Source organism: Rana temporaria, chromosome 7, assembly GCF_905171775.1.
Source record: "Rana temporaria chromosome 7, aRanTem1.1, whole genome shotgun sequence".
In the NCBI taxonomy this organism is placed as follows: Eukaryota; Metazoa; Chordata; class Amphibia; order Anura; family Ranidae; genus Rana; species Rana temporaria.
The window spans coordinates 68,888,052-68,910,546 of record NC_053495.1 but is presented as its reverse complement, the minus strand read 5'-3'; the positions used below and the strand labels follow the sequence as shown (position 1 = coordinate 68,910,546).

The following is a 22,495-nucleotide window of genomic DNA, read 5'->3' as shown; positions in this document are numbered from 1 at the left end:
ATCCCCTTAGCTACGTCTGTGGCTGGGTGATAGCAGGTGTACCTCGATATTGTACCATGGCTTCTGGGTCAGAGGGTACAAAGGGTGGGGATTCCCCCGCAAAATCCGAGGGCTCAGACACGGCTATGCCGCTGCTCTCCCCACAGGACATATCAGGGCACGCCCTGATGGGACCTTGGGGGATCTGGTGCTGGTCCAGTTCAGTCCAACCCCGGCTTTGTCACTGAGAGGGTGCTTGCTGTTTCTTTAGGAGAACTAGAGAAAAGAATGGCAAAAAGAATAGCTAAGGCTATATCGGGTAGAAAGCGGACTAGGTCTCCGTCACCCGAGCAGGAACCCTCAGACTCAGAGATCCTTTCCCTAGGGGAATTGGATAATCCTGACGTTTTGGACCAGGGTGGTTCAGAGTTCGAGGATCCGGATACTGAGGAGTCTAGTTCAACCACGCAAGGGGAAAGTTTGTGGGTTCAAGCTTTAACGGTCCATGAGGCATTTAAGTTACCCATACCAGAACCTCAAGTATCGGCGGTTTCAGCTTTAGGCTCATTAAGAGCGCCTCAAAGCAACGCAGTTTTTCCGGTCCATCCTCTACTCGAGGATGTCATATTTCAGGATTGGATCAAGCCAGATAGTCTTTTTACCACCTAAAAAAATCTCTGTTTTATATCCTATGGAGGAGAAATTCTCCAAAAGGTGGGCGCCCCCGGCGGTGGACGCAGCCATCTCCTGTGTGAACAGATCTTTAACTTGCCCTGTAGAAAACTTACAGGTGTTTAAGGATCCGGTTGATAAACGCTTGGAAACATTACTTAAGGCCTCCTTTACTTCAGCAGGGGCGATAGTTCAGCCCGCTGTGGCTGCTATTGGAGTTGCCCAAGCATTATCAGATAAGACTAAGCAAATGCTTAAACTGATCCCTGCCCAACAGGCAGAGGAATTTTCGGATATACCCAGGGCTATACGCTTTACGGTGGATGCTATCAAGGACTCCATCCAGCAGGCGTCACGTTTATCCTTATTTCTAATCCATATGAGAAGGCTCTTATGGTTGAAGAATTGGGAGGCTGAGCCCCCGTGCAAAAAACTCCTGGTAGGGTTTCCCTTCCATGGAGGACGTCTCTTCGGAGAAGATCTGGATAGATATATTCAGACTATATCAAGCGGCAAAAGCACTCTCTTGCCAGTCAAGAAGAAGGCCCGAGAGCCCGCATTTAAGCGCCAGCCCTCCCCGGGGCAGGGGCCCTCTAATACCAAACAGTATCGACGGCCTCCTGCAAGATCAGGATTTAACAATAAGCCGCAGGGCCAAGCCACGGGGGGCAAGAAGCAGTGGTACCGCAAGCCTGCGAAGCCAGCCCCCAAGTCGGCCTTATGAAGGGGCGCCCCCACCCACGATGGTGGGGGGAAGGCTGCGTCTCTTTGCAGAGGTTTGGGAGGCCAGCATTCCCGACTGCTGGGTACGGTCTTCCGTGACCACGGGCTACAAACTAGAATTTCTAAAATTCCCTCCTCCTCATTACCAGGAGTCAAGAGTACCAGGCGACCCTGTGAAAAGAGCCGCATTGATGGCGGCATTGAATCATCTGCTATGCCAGAAGGTGATAGTAGAAGTACCAGTCCGGGAACAGGGATTGGGGTTCTACTCCAACCTGTTTATCATCCCAAAGCCCAACGGCGATGTCAGGCCAATCTTGGACTTAAAGGGAGTAAATGCGTACCTAAAGGTCCGCTCATTCCGGATGGAAACTATTCGGTTAGCTGTCGCCGTGCTCCAGAAGGACGACTTCATCGCGTCCATAGACATAAAGGATGCTTACCTTCATGTGCCAATTTTTCAGCCACATCAAGTATTTCTACGCTTCGCGGTGGCTCAGCGTCATTTCCAATTTGTGGCGCTCCCCTTCGGGTTGGCTACGGCCCCCCGGGTATTCACGAAGGTCCTAGCCCCAATCCTAGCCAATCTAAGGACCCAAGGGGTCACGGTCCTGGCTTACCTGGACGACCTCTTGGTCGTAGACCACTCGTCTCCTGGCCTGGAACGAGCAGTGGCCCTCACGGTTCAGTACCTCGAGAGGTTCGGCTGGGTCCTAAATCGAGACAAGTCAGCATTCCTGCCCACAAGGCAGCTGGAATATCTCGGCATGAGATTGGATACAGAACAACAAAAGGTGTTCCTACCCCTATTAAAGGTCAAGGCCATCAAGGAGCTAATACAAATAGTTCTAAGAAAGAAAAGGCCAACTGTTCGCCTATGTATGCGACTACTAGGCAAGATGGTGGCCACATTCGAGGCGGTTCCGTACGCTCAGAGCCACACTCGCATCCTGCAGGCAGCCATCCTGTCAGCATGGAGCAAGAGGCCTCAGGCCTTAGAAATTCCTTTGCCACTCTCACCAAGAGTGCGGCAAAGTCTATCTTGGTGGTTAAACCCTCAGAATCTCCTGAAGGGAAAGACGTTCAGTCCTGTGACCTGGAAGATAGTAACCACAGACGCCAGCCTGATGGGCTGGGGAGCAATTTTGGATGGTTGCACTCGCCAGGGCACTTGGGCAGCGGCAGAGAAGCAGTTGCCCATCAATATCTTGGAGCTCAGAGCTGCTCGACTAGCCCTCAGGGCTTGGACGTCCAAACTACAGGGGTTCCCGGTGAGAATACAATCGGACAATGCCACGGCGGTGGCATATATAAATCACCAAGGGGGAACCAAGAGTCAAGCCGCTCAGAAAGAAGTGAGCTTGATTTTCTTGTGGGCAGAAGCCCATGTGCCCTGCATATTGGCTATATTCATTCCCGGAGTGGACAACCTACAGGCGGACTTCTTAAGTCGCCAGACTCTGTTGCCGGGGGAGTGGTCTTTGCATCCACAGGTCTTTCAGACACTCTGCCAGAATTGGGGAGTGCCGGACGTGGATATCATGGCATCGAGACTGAACAAGAAGCTAGACAGGTTCATGTCCCGCACAACGGATCCCAGGGCCTGCGGAACCGATGCGTTAGTTTGCCCTTGGCATCAGTTCAAACTTCTTTATGCATTTCCCCCGCTCCAGTTACTACCCCGCCTGCTGCGCAGGATCAGGGTGGAGCACATACCAGTTATCCTGGTAGCTCCAGCATGGCCCAGAAGGGCATGGTATTCACTAATCCTGAAGATGGTAGTGGGAGACCCTTGGACTCTTCCTCTACGGCCAGACCTGCTATCGCAAGGTCCGATCCTCCACCCTGCCTTACGGCATCTAAATTTGACGGCCTGGAAGCTGAATCCCTGATTCTCAGGGGTAGAGGTCTGTCTCAGAAAGTAATCTCTACCCTAATCGGAGCCAGGAAACCGGTCTCTAGGGTGATTTATTACAGGGTCTGGAAGGCCTATGTAGGCTGGTGTGAGTCCAAGCGATGGCTTTCTCGCAAATTTACCATCGATAGAGTATTAAGTTTTCTCCAGCTAGGAGTGGATAAAGGACTGGCATTAAGCACAATCAAGGGACAGATTTCAGCTTTGTCAGTGTGGTTTCAGCGGCCACTGGCCACCCACTCGCTAGTTAAGACCTTCATTCAAGGGGTCTTGCGTATTAATCCTCCAGTTAAATCCCCACTTTGTCCGTGGGATTTAAATCTTGTTCTGTCAAGTTTACAGAAACAACCTTTTGAACCGTTGGCTGAAATTCCTTTGGTTTTACTGACAAGGAAGTTAGTATTTTTGGTTGCCATGGTTTCCGCCAGAAGAGTATCGGAACTGGCAGCCTTATCCTGTAAGGAACCATATCTTATTTTACATAAGGACAAGGTCGTTCCCCGCCCTCATCCTTCCTTCCTACCAAAGGTTATATCCAGTTTTCATCTAAACCAGGATTTGGTATTACCATCCTTCTTTCCTAAACCTACTTCCAAAAAGGAAGGGTTGCTGCATACCTTGGATATTGTCAGGGCCATGAAGGCCTATCTTAAAGCTACAGAGAAGATCCGGAAAACAGATGTGTTGTTCATTTTACCGGATGGGCCCAAAAAGGGGCAGGCAGCTGCAAAATCCACCATCTCGAGGTGGATTAAACAGTTAATCACTCAGGCCTACGGCTTGAAGGGGTTGCCTCCTCCGTTATCATTAAAGGCTCATTCTACTAGGGCCATGGGCGCCTCCTGGGCAGCACACCACCAGATCTCTATGGCTCAAGTTTGCAAGGCGGCAACCTGGTCTTCGGTCCACACGTTTACAAGGTTCTACCAGTTGGACATAAGAAGGAATACTGATACAGCCTTTGGGCAGGCAGTGCTGCGGGCTGCAGTTTGAGACCCTCGGATTCCGGGGGCTCCCCTTTTGAGTAAAATTTAAAATTATTTTTTTCTCAACTAAGTTGGATTTATTATGATTTAAGTATATCTCTAAATTAAATCCTTTTGTCTTGGGAAGATGTCTCCCTCCCCTCATTGTAAGCATTGCTTTGGGACATCCCACATAGTAATGAATATGCCGCTCTGTGTCCCGTGATGTACGAGAAAGAAAAAGGGATTTTTAATACAGCTTACCTGTAAAATCCTTTTCTTGGAGTACATCACGGGACACAGAGCTCCCACCCCTCTTATGGGGACCATTTTGGGAGGCATACTGCTTGCTACAAAACTGAGGTACTCCTCCTATGGGAGGGGGTTATATAGGGAGGGGCACTTCCTGTTTGAGATCGCCAGTGTCCATCACCTGAAGGTACTCCATATAACCCACATAGTAATGAATATGCCGCTCTGTGTCCCGTGATGTACTCCAAGAAAAGGATTTTACAGGTAAGCTGTATTAAAAATCCCTTTTTTTTTATGTACATCCTTGCTAGGCACTTTTTTATCCCCCATTGATATCTTTCCTTTTGAGATTTTATTAAAGGTTTTCCTTATTTCCTGTTCTAATAACTCCTTTTAGTTTATCTTTTTATTACTAGTTCTTGTGACAATTCCTGATCTTGCACCTCTCCCTTTTTTATGTCTTTGCTCTAATATGTATATTTCTTCTATTCATTTTCCCCTCTTTTTTTTTTCTTTCCTTTTTCCCAGCTCCCAGTGAGATCAGGATTCCCCTTATGTAGGCTTTATGGGCCTCCCACAAGGTGTCGTCCGCAATTTTACTGGTTCAATTTAGACTGAAATATTGTTCTAGTTCTTTTTTTTTTTTTATCTCTTCCCCCCTGTTTATCTAGAAGATCTTCATTTAACCTTGTATCTGAGTTTCTGGTATCTTTATTTTCATGGCCATTGGTGCATGATCCAATAGTGTAGTTATTTCTATATTGGCGGAGATTACCAAGTCTAGCAACCTATGTTCAATCAACCAATAATCAATCCTAGTGTACGTCCCATGCACAGGGCAGTAGAATGTAAAGTCTTGTATCTTGGGATGTTGTATTCTCCATACATCCACTAACTGGTAGTGGTGTATTTTTTATTTCTCTTTCGTTCATGGAGGGACACAGCCTTAATCTTGACAAAGTGGGTATTGGCCTTCATTCAGGAGTGACTAGGCTGAAACTTAGAAAGTGTTAAACACCTCACACACCCTACAGTACCTCCCAGGGGTGGTCTCTCTGGGTATAATCCCTCTCTCTGCATCTCGCATATCAGTTTTTCTCTTTCGTTCATGGACGGACACAGCCTTAATCTTGACTTAGTGGGTATTAGCCTTCCTTTAGGAGTTGACTAGGCAGAAACTTATATAAAAGGTTAACTTATCATACACACCCTATAGCCCTACCCAGGGGGCGGGCCCTCTGGGTGTAACCCCTCTCTGCATCTCGCAGATCAGTTTTTTTCTGCCTAGTTTCAGGAGAAGACATGGCTCCCTTCAGGCCCATGGCTTGAAGGCTGTTAGTTCAAGATTCTGGATTTTTATTTTTTATTTTTTTTCCTGCGATCTTCGATCAACTGCCGACTGGGGGACAGGCTGGATCCTAGATCCTTGTATTCTTCCCAGTTTCGGCCATCGAGCGTGTGCCGACCGTAGCTATGCGCTGGGTCATGCACGACATGTCGCTCTATGGGTGGCCAGTGAGCTATGCGCTCCAGGGCGCATTTTGCAAGGCAAAAGGCATAATCGGCTAGTGTGCACCGCATACTAGCTGAATATGAAATACTTACCTTAGGAACGAGGTGAAGAACACTCACCTGGTCCACGCCGAGCAAGATGTCATCTTGCTCCGGCGTGTCTTCCGGGTATCGCCGCGCCAGCGCTCCGATTGGCTGGAGCGGCGATGATGTCACTCCCGCGCGTGTGAGCGCGGGAGATTTGAAATCGGCAAGGGTCGGCGGCTGCCGGTCCTTGCGCCGTGGATTCCCTCCTGCGCATGCGCCGCTGCAATCAGCGGCGCATTGCGAGGGGTATATCTCCTAAACCGTACAGGTTTTGGAGATATTCTTTATACCTACAGGTAAGCCTTATTATAGGCTTACCTGTAGGTAAAAGTCAAAAAGTGGGTTTACAACCACTTTAAAGAAATGGACCTCGCCCCCCATAGTGGACCCTCCTGTGTCCAGACTAAACAAGCTTACCACCCTTCTGGTGGAGGGGGCTCCTGCCTTCAAGGACCCGGCGGACAAGAAGGCAGAGTCCAAAAAAAGGAGATAAAAGTACACTAACCACAGGATGGAACTGTAGGTGTCTTGAAGTAGTACAGTGCCACGTCCTGCATATGTTAAAGGAATTAATGTTGGAGAGGAACAAGAATGGACTTTATAGGCACTAATCGTTGACATAAAATACGTTTTATTGATGCAATCCCAAAAGGGTTATTGGATCAACATTACAGTGGATACATTTATAAAATACATTAAAAACAAGAAACAATTATCACCAAGAGAGACATCAAAGAAGTATGATGGCTAGCATGTGTAGTGGTAGATTTCAAACAAGCTCTACATGTTTCCCGGATGACCGCTTCTTCGGGAGCTATTGGTATTTCTAGAGAGAAAACAGGCTGTTATTGGTTTATACATGTATGTTGGTATATAAATATATATCATAGATACTGAACAGAGCATATCACATGTGCAGTACAGTACCATATCACAAGGCATGCAAATATGACCATGATCACCATAGTGTCACCAACGGGACAGCGCGCTGTGGGACCCATAAGAAGAAGATGTAGGGACACACCAGGAAGAAAGTGGTACACCAAGGTAAGTAGATTCATGCAAAAAGTATAGAATAGTTGAATATTAAATTCAAGTAGTAATACAAAACTATTACAAGCTATGGGAGTGTGCAATAAGGCCAAGGGAATGTGACACCGGCACTCAGGTAAAGAGGCGGTACAGAAAACAGCAAAGGAATAACCAGAAATAGTAGTTATGCCTACCATCCAAGGTAATGGATAGGGTTTTATGTGAAAACCTGTAGATTGGTATATCGAAAAATATTAATTAAGGTAGGTAAGATGCAGTTTTTGTCGGTAGGTCCTGGTGGTAAGGCAGCGGAAGATAAATCTAATATGGAAATGATTCCAAAGAGAAACAATAATAAAAAAAGATAGACAGAGTTAGATCCTTTTATAGGGAGCTAGTAGAGCTGATAGTAAAGGTCATTAGCAAGATCAGTTGCTAAATGTGTATATAAATACAATCTATATCCGTACATACCCAAAGGAGAGCCAATAAAGGAGTAAACACGCTGGTCAGGTACTTTAATAAGTAAAGATGGTGAAAACGCCAAAAGGTATGTTCATATAAGAGGGATAATTGTCCCATAGGATTTAGATATTTATTTCTAAAGTACGTCTGGACCAGGAGACACCTTTATGGGCTGCAATGTAGGTAGTATCTAAGGTAGGTAGGTAGTGTAAGAAAATAGATAAACACAAAGATAGACCAGAATTAAGATTAATCCCATTAGTGGGACCAAGTCCCGCTAGCCAGTACAGAGATAGGAAATAGCTGTGCCAGAAAAGTTACCCACCAGCAGGACCGTTGAAACGCCGACAGCACCATTGATGTTGGAAGAGATCCTCTGCCTTGCTGGGCTGCACACCCCCGTATAAGTGTGCGTCTCCAGTCACGTGTGCGGCCAGGACTTCCGCGTCACGTGACTCGGCAGGGATCCCGGCAACCCAATCAGAACGCCCAAACCTCGGCAATGGCGTCGAATGACGCTGCGCCGTGGAAAGTGGGCATGAGAGAGGCATCGTCGGGAAGGGGAGGGTGGAGGGAGACGTCCCAACCAATAGGAGCCAGTGGGGCGTGTCACTATTACACGGCCCTGATCCGATGGTATGAAAACACTGGCTGACAGGGAGGAACGAAAAAACCTTTCCTGTGTTCCCCAAACCACAGAGTGCAGAAGGTTGCACGCTGCGATTACCCGGCCGTACATATCCTACCATGGACACCAAGGTGCACGCTAGTCCCAGGGGACACAAGGAATCACTTGTAGTCACATGCCAAAAAAAATTAGAAGCGTAAATAAAAACAAAAGATAAAAGGAAATGTATGTAGTGCGATAACGCACAAGTATATCTGTAATATAAGTACCAAATTTACCGGCGTATACCACGCACTGATATTCAGGGCAAAATCGCTGGTGCGCGATATACGCCGATGCCCGCTTCCCGCGCCGAGTTTGAACCACTGCGCCGGCATATACCGAGCGCAGTACACTCGGGTATAGTCGGGCAGGCTCGGCTCCTCTCGCGGTCACGTCCTGGACGTGACCGCGAGAGGAGCCGAGCCTGCCCGAGTGTACTGCGCTCGGTATATGTCGGCGCAGTGGTTCAAACTCGGCGCGGGGATCGAGCGGGGAGCACACCGCAGAAGGACGCCGGACCCGACGAGGAGGACACCACCGAAGCCGCAGATGGACGCCGGACCCGACAAGGCCGTCGATGGACGCCGCGCAAGACACCAAAACTGTAAGTACTAAAATGTTTTTTTTTTTTCCCGGAATGCGGGTCCACTTTAGGGATGCGCGCTATACGCCGGAGCGCGCAATACCGCGATAAATACGGTAATGTCCTAAATCATTGTGTACAAAAACTTAGGAACAAAAGACATTATTAAATGCATATTCAAAATGTAAGCAGACAAGGGGAGAGGACAACAGCAAGAGAGGGGAGCAGGGCTGTGGAAACAGTATATTGAATCTGAATCATGAAAAGAAACAAGATAGGTAAACAAGATCAGTACTGCAGGATCCTGATCCCGCATAGTATCATGAATCCCTAAAATGTATGGGCAAATGGAAAGAGACTCAAACAACAACTAGGGTACTATTTTCCTATAAAAAGGATTTTTATGTCTGTAGTTCATTCATTCCAGGTGGTTGTGTAGCGTTGAGTCTTTCAATTTGTTTAGTCTCATGTTGCAGAATTTTCTTGTCCGAGTCACCTCCCCTTGGATCACGCTGTATCACAGCTAAGACCACAAAGGAAGCAGAGGACGTGTCAAAACGGTGATAGAGGTCCAGGTGTCGGCTTATAGGTGTCAGAATTTTGCCACTGGAGGAGTAATAAATCTAGTCTCTGATGCGTTGGCGGATGGTTTTGCCAACATAGTATGCGCCGCATGTCATCAAATATACCACACCTACAGTGTTGCAATCTGCTCTAAATCTAGGTCGGAAACGTTCACCATTGGGTAGTGTGAACTCCGACCCTCTGGCTACATAACGACAGAACCCACAGTGGCCACATTTAAACATTCCTTTACCCAGGATAGATTGTTGTTTGTTAGGGGCATAGTGGCTGCATGTAAGTTGGTCTCGCAGAGATGTCGAGCGTTTGAACACCATTTCTGGTCGCTCGCCCACATACTTCCTTAATATAGAATCCTCTGACAAAATGTGCCAATGTTTTGTAAGTACATTCCTGATTTGGGCCTGTTGGTCAGAATATTTTGTAATTAATTTGACCGAACCGTAAGGGTCCTGTTGGGTTTTTGTTTTGTACAACAATGTGTTTCTGGACTGTTGTAGTTTCTTGTACGCTTTGCGAAGAAGGGACTTGGAATATCCTCGTGCTAATAAGCGTTCCCTAAGCAGATTAGAGTGATATTTGAAGTCCCCGTCATGTGTGCAGTTCCTTCTGAGTCTCACATATTGCGCATAAGGTATGCTGCGGATCAAGGGAGTGGCATGCGCACTGGATGAGTGCAGGATGGTATTTCCCGCAGTTTCTTTGCGGTACAATGTTGAGGCTAGGCAGTTGTCATTGTCTATATAGATTTTCACATCTAAAAAAGAAATACGTCGATGATAGCTATTGGTTGTGAATTTTAGGTTGTAATTGTTTTTGTTGAGTGCATTAACAAAATGTGTCAGAGCGGATTGGGTATCCGTCCAGACTATGAAGATGTCGTCGGTATCTGAGCCATACCAACGCATGGTCAGACAATTGTTCGTTAGAAAAAATGTCCCGCTCCCACCCCCCCAGGTACAGGTTGGCGTAGGCCGGTGCACAACAAGTGCCCATGGCCACGCCCTGTACCTGGAGGTAGTGGGAGCCGTTAAACATAAACCAATTATGTGTAAGGATAAACGATAATTTGAGAACTCACTAAATGGTCTTGTTCCCTGAGGAAGGTGATTGCCATTCCTACACCCTGCTCGTGAGGGATGCTGGAGTATAAAGCCTCCACATCCAAGGTCACGAGCAGGGCGCCGGGAGGGACTGGCATCCCCTCGATGTGTTTTAGAAGATCTAAGGTGTCCTTAACAAACGATGGTAAACGAGTGACATGAGGTGTGAGAAAAAAATCAATAAACCTACTTGCGTTCTCTCTGATCGATCCTTTACCAGATACGATGGGTCTTGTAAATTTTTGTGTATCTTGGGTAATGCGTAGAATGTAGGTGCCCGCGGAAATTTAGTGTTCAGATAGTCATATGTCTCTTGATCTATTGTACCCTTTTGGAAGGCCTCACCTATGAGGGACTTGTATTCATCTGCGTAACGGGAGACAGAAATGGCAGCAATTCTACGGTACCAGGATAAGTTTGATAAAATGTCCATACACATTTTGGTACATTGTGTGTTGGTAAGCAATACAATATTACCCCCTTTATCAGATGATTTAATCACTAAGTCCTTAACTTGCCGATCGAATGTAATTGTTGTTTAGTAAGATTAGATTGTGTAGGATTCGGAGCGAGTTGCTTGATCTCGCTAATGGTGGCCAAAAGAAATGCCCAAATAAAGGGGTTGGTAGTAAGATCAGGAAATTTGGGCGACTTAGGTTTAAATTTACGGATGGGTATGGCCAAAGTGGGAGGGGTAGAAGGATCAGAGTTTAACGAGTTAGGAGATGGACCTACTGATTCGTTCTCTTCTAATAGTAATACAAGGTCTCTAAATGCGCGGAACTCGGCCATCGTAAAGTGTTTAATACTCTCTGCTAGTTCTTGATCTTGTTTGGACCATATACGGTCCTGATCGAACAGATATTTATACGTTAATTTTCTGGCAAAAAGATAGAGATCCTTGATTGTGTCGTATTTATCTATTTGAGATGTAGGACAGAAACTAAGTCCAAATTGTAATAACTCCAACTCGTCTTCAGAAAACTCATAAGGGGTAAGATTAATGATATTAGAACCTACGTTTTAAGGAGTCTGGGTCATGGCCAAGGGAAAGTTTCAGTGTAAGGGTCCTGGAGGTGCTAAGTGAGAGTCTAAAGTGCTCTGTTTGGTAGCAACAGTCCCTGCATTTACCAAACTTTGTGAAAGAAGTGGCGGTCTGGGCATCATGCGTCCTGGTACATGCCCACCATTAGCTTGACTGGATCTTGGAACCTGCAGGGTAAGGTCCAACGATTCAGTGGGATGTGAGTGTAATAGTTGTAGTGCTTAAGATGCTATTGGGCCTAAATGATTAGGCTGTTGTACAAAGCCTGGATTAGTTGCTAAGGGAACAGTGTGTAGTGTTTCTTGTTGTTGGTGATGTGAACGTGTTGTATAATTGGTGTTGATTTCTGAACGTTTCTTAGGATGTGGTGTGGCCGGATGAGTGCCATTATATCCTCTCTTACGTGTGCCTGGATTCACATAGGGGCGTGTTCCAGGGTGTAAAAGAGGAGGGGGGTGGGGAAGTGTGGAGGGTAATGAGGAATCTGATTTAGAATCCTCTTCCCGAGAACTATATGCCATATTGGTGTTAGGTCTTAGGTCGGCGGACCAAGCTTCCAAGAAGGCCCTAATGGACCTGCCCTTTAAAGGCGACAGACTCTTTGGAGCTTGCCTGGATGACATTATTAAGGATGCCACAGGAGGTAGAGGACCTTGCTCCCTCAGACCTATAAGGGGAAGGAGCCACGTCGGTGACAGGGGCCCTTCTTTACCGCACCGAATCGTATTTTTTCGCCCTCCCAGCGCTGCGGGAAGAAAACCACAGGCCAATAAAGCGCCTGCTCAGGGACAGAGACGTCCCTGGTTTTGCAAACCCGTTAACAAGACCACGTCCGCATGAAGGTGCGCCCCCACCCATCCCTGGGGTGGGGGGGGGCGTCTTCACAAATTTGCGACCCGGTGGACATCTCGGGTCCCTGACTGGTGGGTTTGCGAGGTAGTCTCATCAGGGTACAAAATAAAGCTCCTATCTTGCCCACCTAACAGATTTTTTCCCTCCAACCTCCAGCTACTACCGGCTCGTTGGACCTGCTGGAACGTAAGGGTGGTTATCCCTGTCCTAGTACAGGATCGGTTTCAGGGGGTTTTACTCCAATCTGTTCCATGTACCAAAGAAGGAGGGTGTTCGTCCTATCTTGGACCTCAGCACCCTCAATTACTTTGTGATGGTACAAGGATTCCGGATGGCATCAATGCGCTCTGTCGTTGCTACCCTCCAGCCGGGGGACTTTCTGGCATCCTTGGACATCAGGGATGCCTATCTACATGTCCCCATATGCACAAAGCATCAAACTTCTGCGCTTTGCGGTCGGGGAACACCACTATTATTTTGTGGTTCTCCCCTTTTGGCCTGGCATCGGCACCAAGGTGATTGCCCCAATTCTCGCCCTACTAAGACAACGTAGCATCTCTGTCGTGGGCTACTTGGACGACCTGCTTCTGAGGGCCGCCTCAGAATTAGCGGTGAGCGTGTCTAGAACATCAGACCCTCAGACACTTGGGTGGCTACTGAACATTCAAAAGTCAGTAATGGTAACGACTCAACGCCTAGTGTATCTGGGATTAATTCTGGACTCCTCAGAGGCAAAGGTTTGCTTCCCTGTGGAAAAGTTGCAGACCTTCGGGCTGCGGTGCGGTAGTTGACATCCCAGAAGGGTCGTCACTCCGCTTTGCATGTGAGTCCTGGGCCTCATGGTGGCTTTCTTCGAGGCGGTACCATAGGCGATATCTCAAACGCGAGTGCTACAGAAGGAAAATTCTGTCCAGATGGGACAAGTGCCCATCATCCCTGGATTATCAGATCCGGGTGAGCCACCTGGTCAGGCCCTCCCTGGTGTGGTGGCTGACCTCTAGTAGCTCGAAGCGTTTTGCGGCTTTTTAACCGCTCATCAGGAGCAGGTATGTGACGCATCTGCAATAAAATAATTATCTAGGGAAGTAACTGCCAGTCATGGGGAGAAGAATGTAAACCCCCCACAACACCGTATAGGACAACAGGACTTACAGATATGTGTGCGTTGGAGCACATGGTCCCAAATCCCCCTTTAACAATTATAATGTGAATTCAATTACACTCTTATTGAAATATGTTTTCTACTATTGTTACATTTATAGGGACTACAAAGACCATAAATTGTGCAGACTTTACTCTTTTTATATTGGTTTTATTCCAACTAAGAATATGGTGGACTCCCTCATTTTACCATGCGATTAATGTTCTAAATCATGTTTCTACTGGTTGTTATCGGGTCAAGGAATTGGCACCACGTACTTGGTGCCTTCCCCTGTATGTATAACCAATGTGTATAAACATGTTTTTTATGTATCAATAAATCGTTTATTGTTCCACCATTGTTATTCAATTTGTCACCATGAGCTTCATTCAAAGTCCCAACCCTTTTCCAGATGCTGGACCAAGGAGAATGGTCTCTGTACCCGGAGCTCCCTTTCCCAAGATGGGGCACGTCAGACGTAGAACTTCTGGCGTCTCGACTCAATCGGAAGGTATTGAGGTTTGTGGCCAGGTCAGGAAACCCATGGCCGGACACGACCTATGCGTTAGTGGCGCCGTGGAGTCAGTACCGGCTAATCTATGCCTTCCCTCCTCTAAAGCTCCTGCCTCTTCTGCTTCGCAGAGTGGAGGCAGACGGGATTCCTATGATCCTAATTGCTCCGGATTGGCCTTGGTGTCGGTTCGCCGATCTAGTGCGGCTAGTAGCAGACGTCCCTTGGCGTCTACCACTGAGAGGACCTGCTGTCACAAGGTCCCATACTGCATCCTGCTTTACAGTCGCTGGCTTAACGGCATGGCTATTGAAAGCCAGGTACTAAGACTGGGGCCTGTTGGGTTCTGTGATCCTACCATAAGCAAAGCTAGGAAGTTATCCTCTAGGACTGTCCGAGCTCTGAGAATATACTTGTCTGTTACTGCTCCGTTCCGGAGTTCATACTCACTGTGTGTTTCTGTGGCTGGTCCCAAGAAGGGCCCAGCAGTCTCATCGGCCACCATTTCGAGGTGGACCCGACAGATCCTTATCAGGCTTACACCATAAAGGGTCGGGCGCCTCCCTATCACGATGCATTCGACCAGGGCAATGGTGCCTCTTGGGGTTTCTGACATCAAGTGTCTGTTTCCCAGGTGTGTAAGGCGGCGACCTGGTCGCCCGGTCACACTTTCACTAAACTTTACAAGTTGATGCGAGTGCATCTTCGGATGCTTCTTCACCTGCAAAGTTTTGCAGGCGGCTGTTTAGAGTTACAACTCCTCAGTTGAGGAGCTCTGTTTTGGGGTGAAGTTTAATTTTTTTGCTGTTCACACCCCTCATTTTGACACTGCTTTGGGACGTCCCACTAAGTCCAGATTAAGGCTGTGTCCGTCCATGAACGAAAGAAAATAGGATTTTATGCTCACCGTAAAATCTCTTTCTCTGAGTTCATGGACGAACACAGCACCCTCCCCTCCTTTTTATGTTTGTACTACTTATTGACGAACTGATCTGCGAGATGCAGAGAGAGGGGTTACACCCAGAGGGCCCACCCCCTGGGTGGGGCTATAGGGTGTGTATGATAAGTTATCCTTTTATATAAGTTTCTGCCTAGTCAACTCCTAAAGGAAGGCTAATACCCACTAAGTCAAGATTAAGGCTGTGTCCGTCCATGAACGAAAGAGAAAGATTTTACGGTGAGCATAAAATCCTATTTTTTCTGCCTAGCTAAGGAGAAGACATGTCTCCCTTCTGGCCCATAGGCCTGGAGATCTATTCCAAAAAAAAAAAAAAATGTTGTTCCTGTGATCTACGATCAACCCCCGACTGGGTGACAGGCTGGATGTCAGATCCTTGTAGTCTCCCCAGTTTTGGCCATCAAGTGTGTTCTGTGACCGTAGCTATGCGCTGGGTCATCCACGACATGCTCGTCGCTCTATGGGTGGTCGGTGTGCTACACGCTCCAGGGCAAGCATATGACCGGTTTATAGGGACGAGTCGCAGCGGCCGGATGACAGTCACCTCCGTAAGTATGTGGAAGATGGTCTGTCTGGGATGCTCCCAGCAGAATCCACGCAGGAAGGGTAAGTTGTAATCCCCTGCTTCGGCAGGAGGACATAGCTGGACATTCCCGGGGAGGTCGAGTAGGGGGTTCCATCCATCCTTTCCTCCCTTCCCTCCTCCCTGGGCTCTCTGAGCTAGGCTAACTGCTGGGGGTTCACTCCATCTCCATCTGTGAGGGAACTGCGCTGTATGTCCGCTTACAAATGCTATAAGCTGCCATTAAAAGTTTGCTTACCTGTGTGTAATGCTGTTGTCGATCTGTGAATTTCTAGATTTTTTTTTTTTTTATGGACCTCTATCCAGTAAGGCTGAGTAGGCAGCAGGACTAAAAAACATGGAGAAGAGAACCAGACTCCTCTCTCCGAGCATTGGAGGAAAACTCTATGAATTTTGTCCAGTGTGTGTGATATCAACGGGTCAACACATTAAACCCGGATTCCTGATGCTTTGCGCATAGAGGTTTTATATGAAAACGGGAGAATTCGCTCCACCTGTTTATCCATGAAAGTCAGTCCTAGGTCTTTTCCCCCACTTGTCAATGTAATGAAGTTTGAAACCCTACCAATAGATGGTAGGTCTGTGAAATTGCATGGCGGAAGGAAGAATGCTCAACACATAGAAGGTAAGGCTTCTGTTGTAGCAACCTGGGGAAGGTAAGGAGCCCAGGAAATGCGCCAGCTGAATTTTTTGCCAAAAAAGTTCCTAGAACCTCGGGTCTACCATGATTCGTTGTCTGGTGATCCATTGGCCATTAATCACAAAGTGCCGTGCCTGAAACAACCCAGCAGCCTTCAAATCTTGAAAGCCAGGATTGCGCAGGCCAGGGCTGAAGGCCGTGTTTCCCACTATAGGGGTAAGTGGGGATGGGTTTCAGGGCGATAGCCAGGTCCCTAAAATGCTGCCAGGTTTCCCCCACTGTAGGGTTAGAGTGACCCTGGATAGGCAAGTTTGGGTGACACCACAGCACAGATTCCATCGGGATCCCAACAAGGGCCTGTTCTATCTGCACCCACTGTTTAAGAGATCCATGGTGGCACCAATCCAGAACTCTAGTCAGGTGACATGCCACAAGGTAAAGATTGGCATCCGGGAGAACTATACCTCCCATCAATTTTGGTAGTTGCAAAACCGATTGAGCCAGTCGAGGAGGCCTCTGGGCCCAAAGGAAATGAATAGGGGCACACCTGACCAATCTCAGGAAGGAGCCTGGACTGTGAATTTGAAGTGCCTGGAAATGGTAAAGAATACATGGCATAATGTTCATCTTCACACCATGAGAATAGGCCATTCTGCCACGACAAAAGGTCCTCCTTAATAGCTGCCAATAAAGGAAGAAACTTGAGAGGCAAGATATTGTCCACGGTACCCGGCAAATACCCAATTATTTTATGTGAGAGTTGGCCCATTTGAAAGGAAAATCAGTTGGGAGAAGATTAATCATAGAGTTTGGCATAGACACTCTCAGCGCTTCCGACTTCTGATAGTTACTGCGGAAACTAGAGAAATCTTCTTAAGTTCAGAAAGCAGGTTCGGAAGATGGACCAGGGGTCATCGTCATATGCCACAATTTTGAGGAGAAAAATCTGGACCAATACTCAAGCCGGCAATATCCGGATTTTACTTCTGTCGAGTAAAAGGTCTCGAGAGTCAAAATAAAAATCAGGGGCGAGAGGGAACACCCCTGTCGGGCCCCATTTGTGATCTCAGAGGAGGAAAGATGCCCTTTCACTTGAGATGAAGGACGAGAATAAATTGCATTGGTCCAGTGCATTATCCGTTGCCCTAAACCAATGTGTTTTAAGAATTTGTCAATAAGGTCCAGTTCACCCTATCAAACGCCTTCTCGGCATCCGTCAATAGGAGTAGAATGGGATTCTTCGGAGCTGGAGCCGCGTAGATGGCCTTGGTGGTATTCTCATGGACTTCCTTCGTGGGTACAAATTCGCACCTGGTCGGAATGAACCAGTTGTGGGATCAGCTCAATCGGACACATTGCAAGTATTTTAGTGAACAATTTGAGATCCACGTTCAGGGGGGAGATCGGTCGGTAGTTTTGACATAGTAGTGGGTCTTTCCCCAACATTGCCATATGTGCCCGAAGCGTGTCTCTTGGATGCGTGACTCTATTGCCCGCTGAATTTAATGCTGTAAGAAAAATGAGGGATCAAGAGACCTCCAAAGGTTTTATAGTAGAGGAGGGAGTACCCATCCGGTCAAGGGGACTTTCTGGTCTGCGTAAAGGCCAATGCCAATTCCTCAGCTGAAAGCGGCTCCTTCAGTATGGCTAGGTCTTTGTCTGACAGCCAAAGGAGACCCGATTTGAGAATTTTAGTCTTGCAAAGCCGTTATCCTATCTGGATCCCCGCCACATGTATCTGCGAGGGGAAGTATAATATTGCCTAAATATCTCAGCAATATTCTCCATGGCGTGTACCGTGCGTTGGTTTTCATTGAGAAGTTCCAGTTTAAATGTGCTGGCCTGTTGGGCCCTTAGCGCATGAGCCAGAAGCCTGCCGCATTTGTTACTATGCTCGTAAAAGGAGCATCTTCACTTTGCCAATGTGGACTTTGCTCTGTCCAGTGCGAGGGAACACTGTTGCTTCCTCAACACTGTAAGGTCCGTGATTGTCTTGCTGGCCATCGATTGCTTATGAACTGCCTCTATGGCCCTGATCTTTCTCAGTAGGTCCACCATCTGCTTGGTCTTTTTTTTTTTTTTTTAAGAAGTGACCCTATTTTAATCGGGATTCCCCCGATGTATCCCTATGAGCCTCCCACACCATCATGGGCTCACTGTCCGGTTTCACATTGGTGGAAAAGAAAAGTGTCATCTTACTAGAGATCGCCTTCATAATCTCTGGTATTTCAATCAAGGAAATCATTTAGTTTTCACGCCCATGTCTTGGAGGTTAGGTCACTACATTCAGGTCCCTTCGGACAATGTGGTTGGCAGTCTTTTACCTGAACAAACAAGAAGGGACACGCTGACGGTCTCTAATGTTACCTGGCAGGCAACATTTGTTCTTGGGTTTGAGACCAACTTGCTTTCAATCTCGGCAGTTCACCTCAAGGGGTTGCACAATTGTTTAGCGGACTATCTGAGTCGCCATCAGGTGTGCGAATCAGAATGGTCTCCTGAATGGGAAGGTTTACCAGCTAATCGTGAAGTGGGGCTTTCTGCAGGTGGACTTTTTCATCAACAAATCGCATGCCAGAGTCATGTGGGACAAGCTAGCCTGGGGTTGGATGCGTTGGCACACAAGTGGACATTTTGGTTTTCTTATGCCTTTTCTTGAGGAAGTTTGTTAAGAGGAAAACCACAATAATTCTAGTGGTGCCGTATTGGCCAAAGAGGGCATGGTTCTTCAGTCAGCTTTGTCTAGCAGAATAACCTCCCCCTCATTGCTTCCACAGAGGGAGGATTTATTATCCCAGGGCCTGGTATTGTGTCCAAAAATTCAGAGCCTAATGGCCCATACACGCGATTCGAAAATCGATTGAAAAATACAGCTTTCGACGTGATTGTAGGATAATCGGCTCATTGGTACAGAGCTTTCGAGAGCCGATCATGACAGTTCATTTGATAGTTGATGGGACATGCAGAAAATTTTTCTTGTACGATTTTTATTTAATCAGTACAGTTGTCCAAAAATACAATACAAATATACTACAACTTGTGGCATCACTTACGATTTTGTATTCTGACGTACAGGAATTTTCGTAACTTTCGTAAGCTCTTCAGGTTTGATATGACTAGCATGCAAAAAACTGACCATCTGTCATACGATTTTCAGGTCGTGTGTACGGGGCATAAGGCTATCTGCTTGGTATCTGAAGAAAGCATTCTGAAATATGAGGGGCTTTCAGGGTCTATCCAGTATGAAAAGGGTCACACAGGCCATTTATTTTAACTTCTGAAAAGTGTCGTCCCCCCCCCCCCCCCCCCTTGGCTAGACACCAGTAAGGTGTCTGCTGGTATTCCGGCCGGCCTGGAATTGTTGCAGCACGGAGCAGATCAGGAGTTAGCCATTGATATGCTGAAGGTACTGTGTTTTTGGAACAATCTGACGTCAGATCTCTAGTTGGCAGATTCTTTAAGGGGCTGTCCAGAATTGGGCCCATTCCCAAATGGGACTAGTCGGTGATTTTACAAGGATAGATAAACGTTCAGGGTTGGAGGACCTGTCGTTGAAGTGACTTACACTCAAAGCTGTCTTTTTGTAGTCTTGTTTTCAACTGCCAGGTGCATTAGTGAGCTGCAAAATCTTTCTATTCAGGAGCCTTGCCTACATATTTTTGAGCACAGGCTGGTGATGTGATGTGAGGGCTTGTATCTTGCATTAGAGTTGACTAATGGCATCAGGAAATCTAATGCCCTATTTTATTTTGCATTCTGGTAGTAGAGTGAGGTTTCAAGCTTAAATAAGGCGTGCCCCCCCCCCCCCCCCGGCTCATTCTAGGTGAGCTTTGTTGGCCTAATGGGCAGAGCAAGCTGGGGTGACACCAGAGCTAATCTGTCAAGCAGCGACGTGGTCAAGCTTCTTAAGTAGCTACTTGACATTCATTAAACATTACAAGTTGGACCTTCTCTCGGCACAAGATCAGCCGTTCAAGAGGAAGGTCCTTCAGGCAGTACCCCCCCCCCCCCCCCAAATATGGCAAGTTCTCGCTTATCCTCTCCTATGCTGTCCTGGACAGACAACTAGAGAAAACTCAGTTTCTGGGAGTCGTCCAGGGAAGTATGGATTCCCTCCCGATTTGCTGTTGTAGCTTTTGGATGGTTGTGTGTACTCTGTTTCAGAATTATTCTGGGGAGATACTCGGACAAAAGACTGCAGAAGGGGATGCAGAGCTGCCTTTTAAAAGACTTCCTTAATTTGTGTTCCCTGACTACAGAGATGGAGACTATCTCTCCTGTGCTGTCCTGGATGACTCCCAGAAACCAAGTTAAAGGTACGTTTCACTCAGTCTAACCCAGTTTTTTTTGCTGTAAAATTAATTTATATATAATCTCTACATGTACAATATCTTTTTGTTTGTGGGTTTTAAATAATTTTCTAGCAAAAATGCAAATTTTAACGTATGAGAAAAATGTAAAAATGTATGAAGTTGGCCATAGAAGTATAATAGTAGACCCATCTCGGACCACAACACACTCTGTCCGGTTGGACTTTTCCTCCTGCAACAATTGCCCAGTGTCTCTGCTGTATTATTTATTTGAAAGTGCCCTTCCACGTTTCTTCATTCAGTCCCACAGTCAGTCATCCAATTACTAAGGTACCTAATTTTTATTTATTTTTTTATTTTTTCATTGCAGTGATGTGTTTTTTTGTTTTTTTTTTGTCTGTGTAGATTCCAAGCCTCTGGAGCCAGTATCTGTGAAGGGGAATGCAAACCACAAGGTAGGCCTGTACATCCTAGCCCAAGCATCTTTAAATCATGTTTAAGAAATATGCTTTCATTTAAAGAAAGAGAAAAACTGGCTACTGCTTACTAAAATAAGCCTCTGACCACTGTCTTTTGAAGTATTGTTTTTTTATTGCTCTGGAGAGGTTGCCTGAAAGCGGCTCTGGAATGTTTGTAAGCAATATAATGCAACCATTTTTTCCTGGATTAAAAATAGAAGTTGGAAAATAAAGCTCTGTATTCATTTTCCAATGAAATGCAGTGAGATAATGCACTTTTTGTACCTGGTTACAAAACTTTACTTTCATGGGGGTTCCCTAAAAAAGTGCATTCAGAGATTTAAAAGAACCTACAGAAATCAAATGCTCCTGTAAGTAACAAAGATTCCAAATGGACTGAGGGACTGCTTTCCACATGCCATCTCTTTTTAGACATGTTCTAGAACGCCCCGTAAACTATGCTTCTCTGTTATTTTGGGCCCCCCCCCCCCCCAGGAAACTCATAGCAGCGTCTAGAGATGGGTGAATAATTCTGAGGCCTCCTACTACACCTTTCTATTCCCCAGCCACTATGAGTGATTTTACTGACCAATATCAATGTACAGAAAGGGGAAGGCCATCTCTTGACGGCCTAATTGAACATAATTAGGTTTTTTGACAAGTACCTGTCCCCACGTCCGAGACATCGTGCTGCAGCATGATCACTTGGAAGTTCGGCCCCCTCCTTCCCTCGCCGCTGGGCCATTCAGAAAGCGCAGCATGCTTTGCGCATGCGCAATAGGGAACCGGCTGTGCAGCCCAAAGGCTTTACTGCCGGTTTCCCTTACAACAAATGACGGCAGCAGCACCTGAGAGCTGATGGAAACATTGGCTGGGGTGCCAACGGGCAAGTCTCCTAATGTTAAAAGTCACCAGCTATAGTATGTGTAGCTGTTGACTTAAATTTTTTTGCTGGGGGGGGGGTTTGGGGCAGACTCCGCTTTAAGTACTTTAGTAAATCAGCCCAGATGGCTGCATGCTGCTTCTGGTTCATTGGCTCACTAAGTAGTCAACACTATTGGGAATTTCTGTTTTATATCTGCCTGAAGTTCATCTGTAAAAAAAAAACACACACACTAAAGCAGCAGTAAACCACCAAAAAAAAGAAAAAGAAAATGTCCCTTGCAAAATAGCATAATGTGCTAGTATGCATCGCATCCTCTACAGTCAAAGAAGGTGCCATCTTGGCGCTTGATCTGCAGTTCACATATGATTGTTTTTGTTTACAAACGTTTTTATTGAAGCATAAGGTCATAGTATAAGCATTTACCAGTGGTAAAAAATGAACAAGTGAAAGAGTCATTTACATTATACATATTACATACAAGTAAAGATATATCTCATGAGAGAATGTATACAATTGATTTACAGATCTATACGATCTCCGTGGAGGAGAAAAAAAATAAAAATAATAATTA

The 22,495-nt window shown here is 46.5% G+C and overlaps 1 protein-coding gene across 2 annotated transcripts in view; it reads left to right on the top strand.

The window, feature by feature from the left end:
* ZC3H7B (zinc finger CCCH-type containing 7B) overlaps positions 1-22,495 on the top strand; it is a 418,789-nt gene that overhangs the window by 179,141 nt on the left and 217,153 nt on the right. For both annotated transcript variants that reach the window (XM_040359565.1, XM_040359564.1), the window contains exon 11: positions 20,986-21,035. In XM_040359565.1, the coding sequence (XP_040215499.1) occupies positions 20,986-21,035 (50 nt within the window). The remainder of the gene's footprint in view (positions 1-20,985; positions 21,036-22,495) is intronic.